The sequence below is a fragment of the Coregonus clupeaformis genome, unplaced genomic scaffold (assembly GCF_020615455.1).
Source record: "Coregonus clupeaformis isolate EN_2021a unplaced genomic scaffold, ASM2061545v1 scaf1257, whole genome shotgun sequence".
Taxonomy (NCBI): domain Eukaryota; kingdom Metazoa; phylum Chordata; class Actinopteri; order Salmoniformes; family Salmonidae; genus Coregonus; species Coregonus clupeaformis.
The window spans coordinates 96,285-115,000 of NW_025534711.1; the positions used below are offsets into that span (position 1 = coordinate 96,285).

An 18,716-nucleotide genomic window follows, 5' to 3' on the forward strand; every position below is an offset into this window, starting at 1 on the left:
TCAGCAGGCTAATACAGTCTGGTGATGTCTAGGCTTTAGTTCAGCAGGCTAATACAGTCTGGTGATGCCTAGGCTTTAGTTCAGCAGGCTAATACAGTCTGGTGATGTCTAGGCTTTAGTTCAGCAGGCTAATACAGTCTGGTGATGTATTTAGTTCAGCAGGCTAATACAGTCTGGTGATGCCTAGGCTTTAGTTCAGCAGGCTAATACAGTCTGGTGATGCCTAGGCTTTAGTTCAGCAGGCTAACACAGTCTGGTGATGCCTAGGCATTTGCTCAGACGACGTGTGTTCAAACCCGGTCAGCCAGACTCCACCCTTGTCTGACTACCCAGAGTGCACTGCAGCGGTGCGTCTGGGGTCACCTTGCCTTCCCAACAGCCTCTCTGGCTAATAAACAGTCATTATTAAAACACAGATATCAGCCGTGTGTGTGTGAGTGCAGAGTGCGGTGTGTTTGATAGGCTCCTAGTGATATACAGCTGATATGAGTGTGATAGTTGGCTGTGATAGGCTCCTGGTGATATACAGCTGATAGGAGTGTGATAGTTGGCTGGAGACAACAGTATTGTTTCTGTACCAACTATGATAAAGACTTCTTTACCAGCTCAGCATTAACACACACACACACACACACACACACACACACACACACACACACACACACACACACACACACACACACAGACACACACACAGACACACACACCTGCACACACAGCACACACACACACACACACACACACACACACACACACACACACACCTGCACACACACACACACCTGCACACACACACAGCTGCACACACAGACACATGTTTACATTTTTTTACATTTTAGTCATTTAGCAGACGCTCTTATCCAGAGCGACTTACAGTTAGTTTATTTTTCTTACTGGCCCCCCTTGGGAATCGAACCCACAACCCTGGCGTTGCAAACGCCATGCTCTACCAACTGAGCTACATCCCTGCCGGCCATTCCCTCCCCTACCCTGGACGACGCTGGGCCAATTGTGCGCCGCCCTATGGGTCTCCCGGTCGCGGCCGGCTACGACAGAGCCTGGACACACCTGCACACACACACACCTGCACACACAGACACACACACACATCTCACACACTCACACACCCACACAATCAGAGAGGGGCCATTACCAGCGGAACCAAAGTACACGTTTCTTATCAGCCCTACCTTACATTTCCCCCTCAGCAGCACACACACTACACACACACACTACACACACACACACTACACACACTACACACACACTACACACACACACACACACACACCACACACACTAACACAGACACTGTCACACATTCACACAGACAGACCCAGACTCCCTCTGTGTGAGAGTCAGTTCCACTGTGAATAACCATGAGGAGGGCACTACTGCTGCTCTGCGTAGCTGGCTGCTGTCTGAGTGGAACTGGCATCACCATGAGGAGGGCACTACTGCTGCTCTGCGTAGCTGGCTACTGTCTGAGTGGAACTGGCAGCTCTACCTCTCTCCCGGAGGAGAACGGGGTTCTGCAGTTGAAGAAGGAGAACTTTAACCGAGCGCTCCAACAACACAAACAGCTGCTGGTGCACTTCTGTAAGTAACCCACTAACCTTTAGCCCTAAGTACTGTAGCTAGTGTTAACCCTAACCCACTAACCTTTAGCCCTAAGTACTGTAGCTAGTGTTAACCCTAACCCTCAAACCCACTAACCTTTAGCCCTAAGTACTCTAACTAGTACTAGCCCTAAGTACTGTAACGAGTACTAACCCTAAGTACTGTAGCTAGTACTAACCCTAAGTACTGTAGCTAGTACTAACCCTAAGTACTGTAACTAGTACTAACCCTAAGTACTGTAGCTAGTACTAACCCTAAGTACTGTAACTAGTACTAATCCTAAGTACTGTAACTAGTACTAACCCTAAGTACTGTAACTAGTACTAACCCTAACTAATACTAACCCTAAGTACTGTAACTAGTACTAACCCTGAGTACTGTAACTAGTACTAACCTTAAGTTCTGTAACTAGTACTAACCCTAAGTACTGTAACTAGTACTAACCCTAAGTACTGTAACTAGTACTAACATTAAGTACTGTAACTAGTACTAACCCTAAGTACTGTAATTAGTACTAACCCTAAGTACTGTAACTAGTACTAACCCTAAGTACTGTAACTAGTACTAACCCTAAGTACTGTAACTAGTACTAACCCTAAGTACTGTAACTAGTACTAACCCTAAGTACTGTAACCAGTACTAGCTCTAAGTACTGTAACTAGTAATAACTCTAAGTACTGTAACTAGTACTAACCCTAAGTACTGTAGCTAGTACTAACCCTAAGTACTGTAGCTAGTACTAACCCTAAGTACTGTAACTAGTACTAACCCTAAGTACTGTAGCTAGTACTAACCCTAAGTACTGTAACTAGTACTAATCCTAAGTACTGTAACTAGTACTAACCCTAAGTACTGTAACTAGTACTAACCCTAACTAATACTAACCCTAAGTACTGTAACTAGTACTAACCCTGAGTACTGTAACTAGTACTAACCTTAAGTTCTGTAACTAGTACTAACCCTAAGTACTGTAACTAGTACTAACCCTAAGTACTGTAACTAGTACTAACATTAAGTACTGTAACTAGTACTAACCCTAAGTACTGTAATTAGTACTAACCCTAAGTACTGTAACTAGTACTAACCCTAAGTACTGTAACTAGCACTAACCCTAAGTACTGTAACTAGTACTAACCCTAAGTACTGTAATTAGTACTAACCCTAAGTACTGTAACTAGTACTAACCTTAAGTACTGTAACTAGTACTAACCCTAAGTACTGTAACTAGTACTAACCCTAACTAGTACTAACCCTAACTAGTACTAACCCTAACTAGTACTGTAACTAGTACTAACCCTAAGCCCTCTACACATCCAGCCTGGTACTGGAACCAATCTGCAGAGGGCTGGTGTTAGTGCAGGCTTTTGTTCCAACCAAGCAGTAAAGACCCTGCTTCTCCCAATCAACTGATTCTACTGACTGCCATGACTAGGGTAGTAATATGGGGTCATAATAGTAGTAGTCGTTATATGGGGTCATAATAGTAGTAGTCGTTATATGGGGTCATAATAGTAGTAGTCGTTATATGGGGTCATAATAGTAGTAGTCGTTATATGGGGTCATAATAGTAGTAGTCGTTATATGGGGTCATAATAGTAGTAGTCGTTATATGGGGTCATAATAGTAGTAGTCGTTATATGGGGTCATAATAGTAGTAGTCGTTATATGGGGTCATAATAGTAGTAGTCGTTATATGGGGTCATAATAGTAGTAGTCGTTATATGGGGTCATAATAGTAGTAGTCGTTATATGGGGTCATAATAGTAGTAGTCGTTATATGGGGTCATGATAGTAGTAGTCGTTATATGGGGTCATGATAGTAGTAGTCGTTATATGGGGTCATGATAGTAGTAGTCGTTATATGGGGTCATGATAGTAGTGGTCGTTATATGGGGTCATAATAGTAGTGGTCGTTATATGGGGTCATAATAGTAGTGGTCGTTATATGGGGTCATAATAGTAGTGGTCGTTATATGGGGTCATAATAGTAGTAGTCGTTATATGGGGTCATAATAGTAGTAGTCGTTATATGGGGTCATAATAGTAGTAGTCGTTATATGGGGTCATAATAGTAGTAGTCGTTATATGGGGTCATAATAGTAGTAGTCGATATATGGGGTCATAATAGTAATAGTCGTTATATGGGGTCATAATAGTAGTAGTCGTTATATGGGGTCATAATAGTAGTAGTCGTTATATGGGGTCATAATAGTAGTAGTCGTTATATGTGGTCATAATAGTAGTAGTCGTTATATGGGGTCATAATAGTAGTAGTCGTTATATGGGGTCATAATAGTAGTAGTCGTTATATGGGGTCATAATAGTAGTAGTCATTATATGGGGTCATAATAGTAGTAGTCGTTATATGGGGTCATAATAGTAGTAGTCGTTATATGGGGTCATAATAGTAGTAGTCGTTATATGAGGTCATAATAGTAGTAGTCGTTATATGGGGTCATAATAGTAGTAGTCGTTATATGGGGTCATAATAGTAGTAGTCGTTATATGGGGTCATAATAGTAGTAGTCGTTATATGGGGTCATAATAGTAGTAGTCGTTATATGGGGTCATAATAGTAGTAGTCGTTATATGGGGTCATAATAGTAGTAGTCGTTATATGGGGTCATAATAGTAGTAGTCGTTATATGGGGTCATAATAGTAGTAGTCGTTATATGGGGTCATAATAGTAGTAGTCGTTATATGGGGTCATAATAGTAGTAGTCGTTATATGGGGTCATAATAGTAGTAGTCGTTATATGGGGTCATGATAGTAGTAGTCGTTATATGGGGTCATGATAGTAGTAGTCGTTATATGGGGTCATGATAGTAGTAGTCGTTATATGGGGTCATGATAGTAGTAGTCGTTATATGGGGTCATGATAGTAGTAGTCGTTATATGGGGTCATGATAGTAGTGGTCGTTATATGGGGTCATGATAGTAGTGGTCGTTATATGGGGTCATGATAGTAGTGGTCGTTATATGGGGTCATAATAGTAGTGGTCGTTATATGGGGTCATAATAGTAGTGGTCGTTATATGGGGTCATAATAGTAGTAGTCGTTATATGGGGTCATAATAGTAGTAGTCGTTATATGGGGTCATAATAGTAGTAGTCGTTATATGGGGTCATAATAGTAGTAGTCGTTATATGGGGTCATAATAGTAGTAGTCGTTATATGGGGTCATAATAGTAGTAGTCGTTATATGGGGTCATGATAGTAGTAGTCGTTATATGGGGTCATGATAGTAGTAGTCGTTATATGGGGTCATGATAGTAGTAGTCGTTATATGGGGTCATGATAGTAGTGGTCGTTATATGGGGTCGTGATAGTAGTAGTCGTTATATGGGGTCATGATAGTAGTGGTCGTTATATGGGGTCATGATAGTAGTGGTCGTTATATGGGGTCATGATAGTAGTGGTCGTTATATGGGGTCATAATAGTAGTGGTCGTTATATGGGGTCATAATAGTAGTGGTCGTTATATGGGGTCATAATAGTAGTAGTCGTTATATGGGGTCATAATAGTAGTAGTCGTTATATGGGGTCATAATAGTAGTAGTGCGTTATATGGGGTCATAATAGTAGTAGTCGTTATATGGGGTCATAATAGTAGTAGTCGTTATATGGGGTCATAATAGTAGTAGTCGTTATATGGGGTCATAATAGTAGTAGTCGTTATATGGGGTCATAATAGTAGTAGTCGTTATATGGGGTCATAATAGTAGTAGTCGTTATATGGGGTCATAATAGTAGTAGTCGTTATATGGGGTCATAATAGTAGTAGTCGTTATATGGGGTCATAATAGTAGTAGTCGTTATATGGGGTCATAATAGTAGTAGTCGTTATATGGGGTCATAATAGTAGTAGTCGTTATATGGGGTCATAATAGTAGTAGTCGTTATATGGGGTCATAGTAGTAGTAGTCGTTATATGGGGTCATAGTAGTAGTAGTCGTTATATGGGGTCATAATAGTAGTAGTCGTTATATGGGGTCATAGTAGTAGTAGTCGTTATATGGGGTCATAGTAGTAGTAGTCGTTATATGGGTCATAATAGTAGTAGTCGTTATATGGGGTCATAATAGTAGTAGTCGTTATATGGGGTCATAATAGTAGTAGTCGTTATATGGGGTCATGATAGTAGTGGTCGTTATATGGGGTCATGATAGTAGTGGTCGTTATATGGGGTCATAATAGTAGTGGTCGTTATATGGGGTCATAATAGTAGTGGTCGTTATATGGGGGTCATAATAGTAGTAGTCGTTATATGGGGTCATAATAGTAGTAGTCGTTATATGGGGTCATAATAGTAGTAGTCGTTATATGGGGTCATAATAGTAGTAGTCGTTATATGGGGTCATAATAGTAGTAGTCGTTATATGGGGTCATAATAGTAGTAGTCGTTATATGGGGTCATGATAGTAGTAGTCGTTATATGGGGTCATGATAGTAGTAGTCGTTATATGGGGTCATGATAGTAGTAGTCGTTATATGGGGTCATGATAGTAGTGGTCGTTATATGGGGTCATGATAGTAGTAGTCGTTATATGGGGTCATGATAGTAGTGGTCGTTATATGGGGTCATGATAGTAGTGGTCGTTATATGGGGTCATGATAGTAGTGGTCGTTATATGGGGTCATAATAGTAGTGGTCGTTATATGGGGTCATAATAGTAGTGGTCGTTATATGGGGTCATAATAGTAGTAGTCGTTATATGGGGTCATAATAGTAGTAGTCGTTATATGGGGTCATAATAGTAGTAGTCGTTATATGGGGTCATAATAGTAGTAGTCGTTATATGGGGTCATAATAGTAGTAGTCGTTATATGGGGTCATAATAGTAGTAGTCGTTATATGGGGTCATAATAGTAGTAGTCGTTATATGGGGTCATAATAGTAGTAGTCGTTATATGGGGTCATAATAGTAGTAGTCGTTATATGGGGTCATAATAGTAGTAGTCGTTATATGGGGTCATAATAGTAGTAGTCGTTATATGGGGTCATAATAGTAGTAGTCGTTATATGGGGTCATAATAGTAGTAGTCGTTATATGGGGTCATAGTAGTAGTAGTCGTTATATGGGGTCATAGTAGTAGTAGTCGTTATATGGGGTCATAATAGTAGTAGTCGTTATATGGGGTCATAGTAGTAGTAGTCGTTATATGGGGTCATAGTAGTAGTAGTCGTTATATGGGGTCATAATAGTAGTAGTCGTTATATGGGGTCATAATAGTAGTAGTCGTTATATGGGGTCATAATAGTAGTAGTCGTTATATGGGGTCATAATAGTAGTAGTCGTTATATGGGGTCATAATAGTAGTAGTCGTTATATGGGGTCATAATAGTAGTAGTCGTTATATGGGGTCATAATAGTAGTAGTCGTTATATGGGGTCATAATAGTAGTAGTCGTTATATGGGGTCATAATAGTAGTAGTCGTTATATGGGGTCATAATAGTAGTAGTCGTTATATGGGGTCATAATAGTAGTAGTCGTTATATGGGGTCATAATAGTAGTAGTCGTTATATGGGGTCATAATAGTAGTAGTCGTTATATGGGGTCATAATAGTAGTAGTCGTTATATGGGGTCATAGTAGTAGTAGTCGTTATATGGGGTCATAATAGTAGTAGTCGTTATATGGGGTCATAGTAGTAGTAGTCGTCATATGGGGTCATAATAGTAGTAGTCGTTATATGGGGTCATAATAGTAGTAGTCGTTATATGGGGTCATAATAGTAGTAGTCGTTATATGGGGTCATAATAGTAGTAGTCGTTATATGGGGTCATAATAGTAGTAGTCGTTATATGGGGTCATAATAGTAGTAGTCGTTATATGGGGTCATAATAGTAGTAGTCGTTATATGGGGTCATAATAGTAGTAGTCGTTATATGGGGTCATAATAGTAGTAGTCGTTATATGGGGTCATAATAGTAGTAGTCGTTATATGGGGTCATAATAGTAGTAGTCGTTATATGGGGTCATAATAGTAGTAGTCGTTATATGGGGTCATAATAGTAGTAGTCGTTATATGGGGTCATAATAGTAGTAGTCGTTATATGGGGTCATAATAGTAGTAGTCGTTATATGGGGTCATAATAGTAGTAGTCGTTATATGGGGTCATAATAGTAGTAGTCGTTATATGGGGTCATAATAGTAGTAGTCGTTATATGGGGTCATAATAGTAGTAGTCGTTATATGGGGTCATAATAGTAGTAGTCGTTATATGGGGTCATAATAGTAGTAGTCGTTATATGGGGTCATAATAGTAGTAGTTACACTACATGACCAAAAGTATGTGGACACCTACTCGTCGAACATCTCATTTCAAAATCATGGGCATTAATATGGAGTTGGTCCCCCCTTTGCTGCTATAACAGCTTCCACTCTTCTGGGAAGGCTTTCCACTAGGTGTTGGAAAAGTGCTGCGGGGACTTGCTTCCATTCAGCCACAAGAGCATTAGTGAGGTCTGGCACTGATGTTGGGCGATTAGTCGGCGTTCCAATTCATCCCAAAGGTGTTCGATGGGGTTGAGGTCAGGGCTCTGTGCAGGCCAGTCAAGTTCTTCCACACCAATCTCTACAAACCATTTCTGTATGGACCTTGCTTTGTGCATGGGGGCATTGTCATGCTGAAACAGGAAAGGGCCTTCCCCTTCACTGGAACTAAGGGGCCTAGCCCGAGCCGTTAAAAACAGCCCCAGACCATTACTCCTCCTCCACCAAACTTTACAGTTGGCACTATGCATTTGGGCAGGTAGCGTTCTCCAGGCATCCGCCAAACCCAGATGCGTCCGTCGGACTGCCAGATGGTGAAGCGTGATTCATCACTCTAGAGAACGCGTTTCCACTGCTCCAGAGTCCAATGGCGGCGAGCTTTACACCACTCCAGCCGACGCTTGGCATTGCTCATGGTGATCTTAGGCTTGTGTGCAGCTGGTCGGCCATGGAAACCCATTTCATGAAGCTCCTGACGAACAGTTCTTGTGCTGACGTTGCTTCCAGAGGCAGTTTGGAACTCTGTAGTGAGTGTTGGCAACTGAGGACAGAAGATTTTTACATGCTATGCGCTTCAGCACTCGGCGGTGCTGTCTTGCAATAGATTTTCAAGTCGATTTAAGTCAAAAATGTAACTCGGCCACTCGGGAACATTCACTGTGGTCTTGGTGAGCAACTCCAGTGTACATTTGGCCTTGTGTTTTAGGTTTTTGTTCTGCTGAAAGGTGAATTTGTGTCCCAGTGTCTGTTGGAAAGGGTTTTCGCTAGGATTTTGCCTCTTCTTAGCTCTATTCTGTTTGTTTGTATCCTAAAACCCTCCCTAGTCCTTGACGATGACAATCATACCCATAACATGATGCAGCCACCATCATGCTTGAAAATGTGGAGAGTGGTACTCAGTGATGTGTCGTGTTGGATTTGCCCCAAACATAATGCTTTGTATTCAGGACATAAAAGTTAATTTCTTTGCCACATTTTTTGCAGTTTTACTTTATAATAATAATAATATGCCATTTAGCAGACGCTAAATGTGTGTGTAATGCGTGTGTGTAATGTGTGTGTGTGTGTAATGTGTGTGTGTGTGTTTATAATGTGTGTGTGTGTAATGTGTGTGTAATGTGTGTGTGTGTAATGTGTGTGTGTGTAATGTGTGTGTAATGTGTGTGTAATGTGTGTGTAATGTGTGTGTGTGTAATGTGTGTGTGTGTGTGTAATGTGTGTGTAATGTGTGTGTGTGTGTGTGTAATGTGTGTGTAATGTGTGTGTGTGTGTGTGTGTGTGTGTGTGTGTGTGTGTGTGTGTGTAATGTGTGTGTGTGTGTAATGTGTGTGTAATGTGTGTGTGTGTGTAATGTGTGTGTGTGTGTGTGTGTGTGTAATGTGTGTGTGTGTGTAATGTGTGTGTGTGTGTGTGTGTGTGTGTGTGTGTGTGTGTGTAATGTGTGTGTGTGTGTGTGTGTGTGTGTGTGTGTGTGTGTGTGCATGTAGTTGCTCCTCTCTCTGGGGATGCCCAGCGGCTGGCGTTAGCGTTCCGTGGTGCAGCGGAGCAGCTGATTGGCTCGGAGGTGAAACTGGGCGTGGTCGACGTCTCCAAGGAACCCAAACTGACCAAAGAACTGAACGCCACGACTCCACCCCCTCTACGGCTCTACCTATCAGGAGACAGACACAACCCTGTACCCTGCCCAGGTACAGACACACACACACACACACACACACACACACACACACATTACACACACACACACGCACACACACACGCATTACACACACACACACACACACACACACACACACACACACACACACACACACACACACACACCCTCTCTCTTCTGTCTGTTAGTCTTCCAGAATTCGGCCTCCATTGTAACGTGGCTGAAGAGGAGGGCGGGGCCTAGTGCTGACATCATCACTGACCTGAACCAATCAGATCGCTTCGTCGCCTCGGAGGAGCTGGTGGTTCTCGGACTGTTTAAGGTGACATCACTTCCTGTTGGGTCTGTCTGTAGTACTTCCTGTCCCTGTAGCTGTAACGTGTGTGTGACCTCGACAACTTTTTTGTCTACCGGGGGGACTGGAGTGGATCTCAGATGGACACAGACCGACACACAGACAGCGGCTCCTGTGTTATAACATGGGTTAAAGTTCTCCATCACTGCGAAGAATTTCAATCCGCAATAAAAAAAATCTGGTTTGGAGATGACATAGCCTGTTATAGAAGTATGTCTGTTCTACGAAATATATTCCCCCAAAATAAATGTATTGTCAAATATTTTATTTTCTCGGTTACGCTGTGTGCCCCAAACTGAAATGCATTGTTGATTTGTTGCTGACACTGACGATGTTCAGATGAAGTCAATTAAAATAGTCTATAATGCACGAGGTGCTTAACTCAGACAGCGGCGTGTAGACTACCGTAGCTAATGGCGAAGTCATTAAAAGTCTATACTTTATTATTCAGGATGGAACTTTCCAGTGCGACTATTTTTTTGCCATGTAATGTTGCTATTAAAACAAAACAGGACAACCCCATAGTAGTCAACTTGTTGTTCTATGCAAGAGAAATATTCCTCTCCAGGCGCATTCATGCGAGAGCCATAGGGAGTGAAACGTGTATTCTGACAAGCAGTCAACTCACAACAGTTCTTAATGCAATCTCAGGAAACACGTTTTGAAAGCAGTTTGAAACCCTTTGTTAAAAAAAGATCCCAGCTTTCCATTGTTACCACGTTTATTTCTCTACTCCAATAATTGAGGGCGTGGCATCGTTTTAAAAACGCTGTTCCAACCAGGGCATGGTTTAGGTGGAGCTGCGCAACAGAGCTCTTTAAAGGGGCAATGGCGTCTTAAAAGGGCAATGACATACTTTATCAAATAGAAACCAAAATAAACATTTTTTCCCCCGAGTGAATAATAATAAATAATAATTAACAGTAACTGGACTGGAATTGGTCAAACTCGCAGTTTAATACATGTACAAAATGATCTTCTTTCCCTGAAATCATGATGATCATGACTATCTTACATGAAAGGGGATGTTAACTAGGCTCCAGACTTATACATAGCTAGACATGACTTCCTGGTTAACTAGGCTCCAGACTTATACATAGCTAGACATGACTTCCTGGTTAACTAGGCTCCAGACTTATACATAGCTAGACATGACTTCCTGGTTAACTAGGCTCCGGACTTATACATAGCTAGACATGACTTCCTGGTTAACTAGGCTCCGGACTTATACATAGCTAGACATGACCTCCTGGTTAACTAGGCTCCAGACTTATACATAGCTAGACATGACTTCCTGGTTAACTAGGCTCCGGACTTATACATAGCTAGACATGACTTCCTGGTTAACTAGGCTCCAGACTTATACATAGCTAGACATGACTTCCTGGTTGACCTGATAGGGGAGGTTAACTAGGCTCCGGACTTATACATAGCTAGACATGACTTCCTGGTTAACTAGGCTCCAGACTTATACATAGCTAGACATGACTTCCTGGTTAACTAGGCTCCAGACTTATACATAGCTAGACATGACTTCCTGGTTAACTAGGCTCCGGACTTATACATAGCTAGACATGACTTCCTGGTTAACTAGGCTCCAGACTTATACATAGCTAGACATGACTTCCTGGTTAACTAGGCTCCAGACTTATACATAGCTAGACATGACTTCCTGGTTAACTAGGCTCCAGACTTATACATAGCTAGACATGACTTCCTGGTTAACTAGGCTCCAGACTTATACATAGCTAGACATGACTTCCTGGTTAACTAGGCTCCAGACTTATACATAGCTAGACATGACTTCCTGGTTAACTAGGCTCCAGACTTATACATAGCTAGACATGACTTCCTGGTTAACTAGGCTCCAGACTTATACATAGCTAGACATGACTTCCTGGTTGACCTGATAGGGGAGGTTAACTAGGCTCCAGACTTATACATAGCTAGACATGACCTCCTGGTTAACTAGGCTCCAGACTTATACATAGCTAGACATGACTTCCTGGTTGACCTGAAAGGGGAGGTTAACTAGGCTCCAGACTTATACATAGCTAGACATGACCTCCTGGTTGACCTGATAGGGGAGGTTAACTAGGCTCCAGACTTATACATAGCTAGACATGACTTCCTGGTTAACTAGGCTCCAGACTTATACATAGCTAGACATGACTTCCTGGTTAACTAGGATCCAGACTTATACATAGCTAGACATGACTTCCCTGGTTAACTAGGCTCCAGACTTATACATAGCTAGACATGACTTCCTGGTTAACTAGGATCCAGACTTATACATAGCTAGACATGACTTCCTGGTTAACTAGGCTCCAGACTTATACATAGCTAGACATGACTTCCTGGTTAACTAGGCTCCAGACTTATACATAGCTAGACATGACTTCCTGGTTAACTAGGATCCAGACTTATACATAGCTAGACATGACTTCCTGGTTAACTAGGCTCCAGACTTATACATAGCTAGACATGACTTCCTGGTTAACTAGGATCCAGACTTATACATAGCTAGACATGACTTCCTGGTTAACTAGGATCCAGACTTATACATAGCTAGACATGACTTCCTGGTTAACTAGGATCCGGACTTATACATAGCTAGACATGACTTCCTGGTTAACTAGGCTCCAGACTTATACATAGCTAGACATGACTTCCTGGTTAACTAGGCTCCAGACTTATACATAGCTAGACATGACTTCCTGGTTAACTAGGCTCCGGACTTATACATAGCTAGACATGACTTCCTGGTTAACTAGGCTCCGGACTTATACATAGCTAGAGATGACTTCCTGGTTAACTAGGCTCCAGACTTATACATAGCTAGACATGACTTCCTGGTTAACTAGGCTCCGGACTTATACATAGCTAGACATGACTTCCTGGTTAACTAGGCCCTGGACTTATACATAGCTAGACATGACTTCCTGGTTAACTAGGCTCCAGACTTATACATAGCTAGACATGACTTCCTGGTTAACTAGGCTCCAGACTTATACATAGCTAGACATGACTTCCTGGTTAACTAGGCTCCAGACTTATACATAGCTAGACATGACCTCCTGGTTAACTAGGCTCCAGACCTATACATAGCTAGACATGACTTCCTGGTTAACTAGGCTCCAGACTTATACATAGCTAGACATGACTTCCTGGTTAACTAGGCTCCGGACTTATACATAGCTAGACATGACTTCCTGGTTAACTAGGCCCTGGACTTATACATAGCTAGACATGACTTCCTGGTTAACTAGGCTCCAGACTTATACATAGCTAGACATGACTTCCTGGTTAACTAGGCTCCGGACTTATACATAGCTAGACATGACTTCCTGGTTAACTAGGCCCTGGACTTATACATAGCTAGACATGACTTCCTGGTTAACTAGGCTCCAGACTTATACATAGCTAGACATGACTTCCTGGTTAACTAGGCTCCAGACTTATACATAGCTAGACATGACTTCCTGGTTAACCTGAAAGGGGAGGTTAACTAGGCTCCGGACTTATACATAGCTAGACATGACTTCCTGGTTAACTAGGCTCCGGACTTATACATAGCTAGACATGACTTCCTGGTTAACTAGGCTCCGGACTTATACATAGCTAGACATGACTTCCTGGTTAACTAGGCTCCAGACTTATACATAGCTAGACATGACTTCCTGGTTAACTAGGCTCCAGACTTATACATAGCTAGACATGACTTCCTGGTTAACTAGGCTCCGGACTTATACATAGCTAGACATGACTTCCTGGTTAACTAGGCTCCAGACTTATACATAGCTAGACATGACTTCCTGGTTAACTAGGCTCCGGACTTATACATAGCTAGACATGACTTCCTGGTTAACTAGGCTCCAGACTTATAAATAGCTAGACATGACCTCCTGGTTAACTAGGCTCCAGACTTATACATAGCTAGACATGACTTCCTGGTTAACTAGGCTCCAGACTTATACATAGCTAGACATGACTTCCTGGTTAACTAGGCTCCAGACTTATACATAGCTAGACATGACTTCCTGGTTAACTAGGATCCAGACTTATACATAGCTAGACATGACTTCCTGGTTAACTAGGCTCCAGACTTATACATAGCTAGACATGACCTCCTGGTTAACTAGGCTCCAGACTTATACATAGCTAGACATGACTTCCTGGTTAACTAGGCTCCAGACTTATACATAGCTAGACATGACTTCCTGGTTAACTAGGCTCCGGACTTATACATAGCTAGAGATGACTTCCTGGTTAACTAGGCTCCAGACTTATACATAGCTAGACATGACTTCCTGGTTAACTAGGCTCCAGACTTATACATAGCTAGACATGACTTCCTGGTTAACTAGGATCCAGACTTATACATAGCTAGACATGACTTCCTGGTTAACTAGGCTCCAGACTTATACATAGCTAGAGATGACTTCCTGGTTAACTAGGCTCCAGACCTCCTGGTTAACTAGGCTCCGGACTTATACATAGCTAGACATGACTTCCTGGTTGACCTGAAAGGGGATGTTAACTAGGCTCCGGACTTATACATAGCTAGACATGACTTCCTGGTTAACTAGGCTCCGGACTTATACATAGCTAGACATGACTTCCTGGTTAACTAGGCTCCAGACTTATACATAGCTAGACATGACTTCCTGGTTAACTAGGATCCAGACTTATACATAGCTAGACATGACTTCCTGGTTAACTAGGCTCCAGACTTATACATAGCTAGACATGACTTCCTGGTTAACTAGGCTCCAGACTTATACATAGCTAGACATGACTTCCTGGTTAACTAGGCTCCGGACTTATACATAGCTAGACATGACTTCCTGGTTAACTAGGCTCCAGACTTATACATAGCTAGACATGACTTCCTGGTTAACTAGGCTCCAGACTTATACATAGCTAGACATGACTTCCTGGTTAACTAGGCTCCAGACTTATACATAGCTAGACATGACCTCCTGGTTAACTAGGATCCAGACCTCCTGGTTAACTAGGCTCCGGACTTATACATAGCTAGACATGACTTCCTGGTTAACTAGGATCCAGACTTATACATAGCTAGACATGACTTCCTGGTTAACTAGGCTCCGGACTTATACATAGCTAGAGATGACTTCCTGGTTAACTAGGCTCCAGACTTCCTGGTTAACTAGGATCCAGACTTATACATAGCTAGACATGACCTCCTGGTTGACCTGAAAGGGGATGTTAACTAGGCTCCGGACTTATACATAGCTAGACATGACTTCCTGGTTAACTAGGCTCCAGACTTATACATAGCTAGACATGACCTCCTGGTTGACCTGAAAGGGGATGTTAACTAGGCTCCGGACTTATACATAGCTAGACATGACTTCCTGGTTAACTAGGCTCCAGACTTATACATAGCTAGACATGACTTCCTGGTTGACCTGAAAGGGGATGTTAACTAGGCTCCGGACTTATACATAGCTAGACATGACTTCCTGGTTAACTAGGCTCCAGACTTATACATAGCTAGACATGACTTCCTGGTTAACTAGGCTCCAGACTTATACATAGCTAGACATGACTTCCTGGTTGACCTGATAGCCAGTGAGGTGACACACAGTACCACCATCACTGCATATTCACAAACATTCTCTTGTCAGAGGAGGCTGGTTTGATGTTGATCATGGTGTTTTCTGATACCAAAATATGCCAGATAATGTTGGAAGGTGCTCATTTTTGGAAGTGGATTGAAAACCTAAAACCATTGCAAAGCAGCTAGTGAGGTACTGCTCTGTTTCAGCTGTTATGGTCAGTCTAGCTGTATGGAGAAGGTACTGCTCTGTTTCAGCTGTTATGGTCAGTCTAGCTGTATGGAGGAGAAGGTACTGCTCTGTTTCAGCTGTTATGGTCAGTCTAGCTGTATGGAGAAGGTACTGCTCTGTTTCAGCTGTTATGGTCAGTCTAGCTGTATGGAGAAGGTACTGCTCTGTTTCAGCTGTTATGGTCAGTCTAGCTGTATGGAGGAGAAGGTGCTGCTCTGTTTCAGCTGTTATGGTCAGTCTAGCTGTATGGAGAAGGTACTGCTCTGTTTCAGCTGTTATGGTCAGTCTAGCTGTATGGAGAAGATACTGCTCTGTTTCAGCTGTTATGGTCAGTCTAGCTGTATGGAGAAGGTACTGCTCTGTTTCAGCTGTTATGGTCAGTCTAGCTGTATGGAGGAGAAGGTACTGCTCTGTTTCAGCTGTTATGGTCAGTCTAGCTGTATGGAGGAGAAGGTACTGCTCTGTTTCAGCTGTTATGGTCAGTCTAGCTGTATGGAGAAGGTACTGCTCTGTTTCAGCTGTTATGGTCAGTCTAGCTGTATGGAGGAGAAGGTACTGCTCTGTTTCAGCTGTTATGGTCAGTCTAGCTGTATGGAGAAGGTACTGCTCTGTTTCAGCTGTTATGGTCAGTCTAGCTGTATGGAGAAGGTACTGCTCTGTTTCAGCTGTTATGGCCAGTCTAGCTGTATGGAGAAGGTACTGCTCTGTTTCAGCTGTTATGGTCAGTCTAGCTGTATGGAGAAGGTACTGCTCTGTTTCAGCTGTTATGGTCAGTCTAGCTGTATGGAGGAGAAGGTACTGCTCTGTTTCAGCTGTTATGGGCAGTCTAGCTGTATGGAGAAGGTGCTGCTCTGTTTCAGCTGTTATGGGCAGTCTAGCTGTATGGAGGAGAAGGTACTGCTCTGTTTCAGCTGTTATGGTCAGTCTAGCTGTACGGAGGAGAAGGTACTGCTCTGTTTCAGCTGTTATGGTCAGTCTAGATGTATGGAGAAGGTACTGCTCTGTTTCAGCTGTTATGGTCAATCTAGCTGTATGGAGAAGGTACTGCTCTGTTTCAGCTGTTATGGTCAGTCTAGCTGTATGGAGGAGAAGGTACTGCTCTGTTTCAGCTGTTATGGTCAGTCTAGCTGTATGGAGAAGGTACTGCTCTGTTTCAGCTGTTATGGTCAGTCTAGCTGTATGGAGGAGAAGGTGCTGCTCTGTTTCAGCTGTTATGGTCAGTCTAGCTGTATGGAGAAGGTACTGCTCTGTTTCAGCTGTTATGGTCAGTCTAGCTGTATGGAGGAGAAGGTACTGCTCTGTTTCAGCTGTTATGGTCAGTCTAGCTGTATGGAGAAGGTACTGCTCTGTTTCAGCTGTTATGGTCAGTCTAGCTGTATGGAGGAGAAGGTACTGCTCTGTTTCAGCTGTTATGGGCAGTCTAGCTGTATGGAGGAGAAGGTACTGCTCTGTTTCAGCTGTTATGGTCAGTCTAGCTGTATGGAGAAGGTACTGCTCTGTTTCAGCTGTTATGGTCAGTCTAGCTGTATGGAGAAGGTACTGCTCTGTTTCAGCTGTTATGGTCAGTCTAGCTGTATGGAGAAGGTACTGCTCTGTTTCAGCTGTTATGGTCAGTCTAGCTGTATGGAGAAGGTACTGCTCTGTTTCAGCTGTTATGGTCAGTCTAGCTGTATGGAGGAGAAGGTACTGCTCTGTTTCAGCTGTTATGGTCAGTCTAGCTGTATGGAGGAGAAGGTACTGCTCTGTTTCAGCTGTTATGGTCAGTCTAGCTATATGGAGAAGGTACTGCTCTGTTTCAGCTGTTATGGTCAGTCTAGCTGTATGGAGAAGGCACTGCTCTGTTTCAGCTGTTATGGTCAGTCTAGCTGTATGGAGGAGAAGGTACTGCTCTGTTTCAGCTGTTATGGTCAGTCTAGCTGTATGGAGAAGAAGGTACTGCTCTGTTTCAGCTGTTATGGTCAGTCTAGCTGTATGGAGGAGAAGGTACTGCTCTGTTTCAGCTGTTATGGTCAGTCTAGCTGTATGGAGAAGGTACTGCTCTGTTTCAGCTGTTATGGTCAGTATAGCTGTAAGGAGACGAAGGTGTCCATATATCCAAGACCTATGAAATGTTTGGATCCTTCTTGACTGTAATGTGATTTGTGGTTTCAAATAAAGTATTTCAAATGTGTGTGTGTGTGTGTCTAGGACTTGGAGCTGGGGCGTGTGGAGGTGTTCTACGCGGCGGCCGTTGACCTCCCCGACCTCCCTTTCTCTGTGACCCAGAACCAAAACATCTTCAGGAAGTATGACATCACACAAGACTCTGTGCTGCTTGTCCGACAGGTTAGTCACACGCAGGTCGTGTCTGAAAACCGTCTTACCTACTACCTACTAAAACGACATACTGTGTTACTCATCATACTACATACTATTAAGGACATACTGTTTAGTAGAAACGTATGCAGTCAGCAACAAATATCGATATACTAGGCTCATCCATACTGAGAAATATCGATATACTAGGCTCATCCATACTGAGAAATATCGATATACTAGGCTCATCCATACTGAGAAATATCGATATACTATGCTCATCCATACTGAGAAATATCGATATACTAGGCTCATCCATACTGAGAAATATCGATATACTAGGGCTCATCCATACTGAGAAATATCGATATACTAGGGCTCATCCATACTGAGAAATATCGATATACTAGGCTCATCCATACTGAGAAATATCGATATACTAGGCTCATCCATACTGAGAAATATCGATAT

At 42.5% G+C, this 18,716-nt stretch overlaps 1 protein-coding gene across 1 annotated transcript in view; it reads left to right on the plus strand.

The window, feature by feature from the left end:
- The first annotated feature begins 1,309 nt into the window (after positions 1-1,309).
- The window catches only part of zgc:136472 (uncharacterized protein LOC678514 homolog), a 39,101-nt gene continuing 21,694 nt past the window's right edge, over positions 1,310-18,716 (plus strand). The window contains exons 1-4 of the mRNA XM_045217851.1: positions 1,310-1,599; positions 9,610-9,810; positions 9,968-10,101; positions 18,138-18,275. Coding sequence (XP_045073786.1) covers positions 1,380-1,599; positions 9,610-9,810; positions 9,968-10,101; positions 18,138-18,275 — 693 coding nt within the window. The 5' untranslated portion in view covers positions 1,310-1,379. The remainder of the gene's footprint in view (positions 1,600-9,609; positions 9,811-9,967; positions 10,102-18,137; positions 18,276-18,716) is intronic.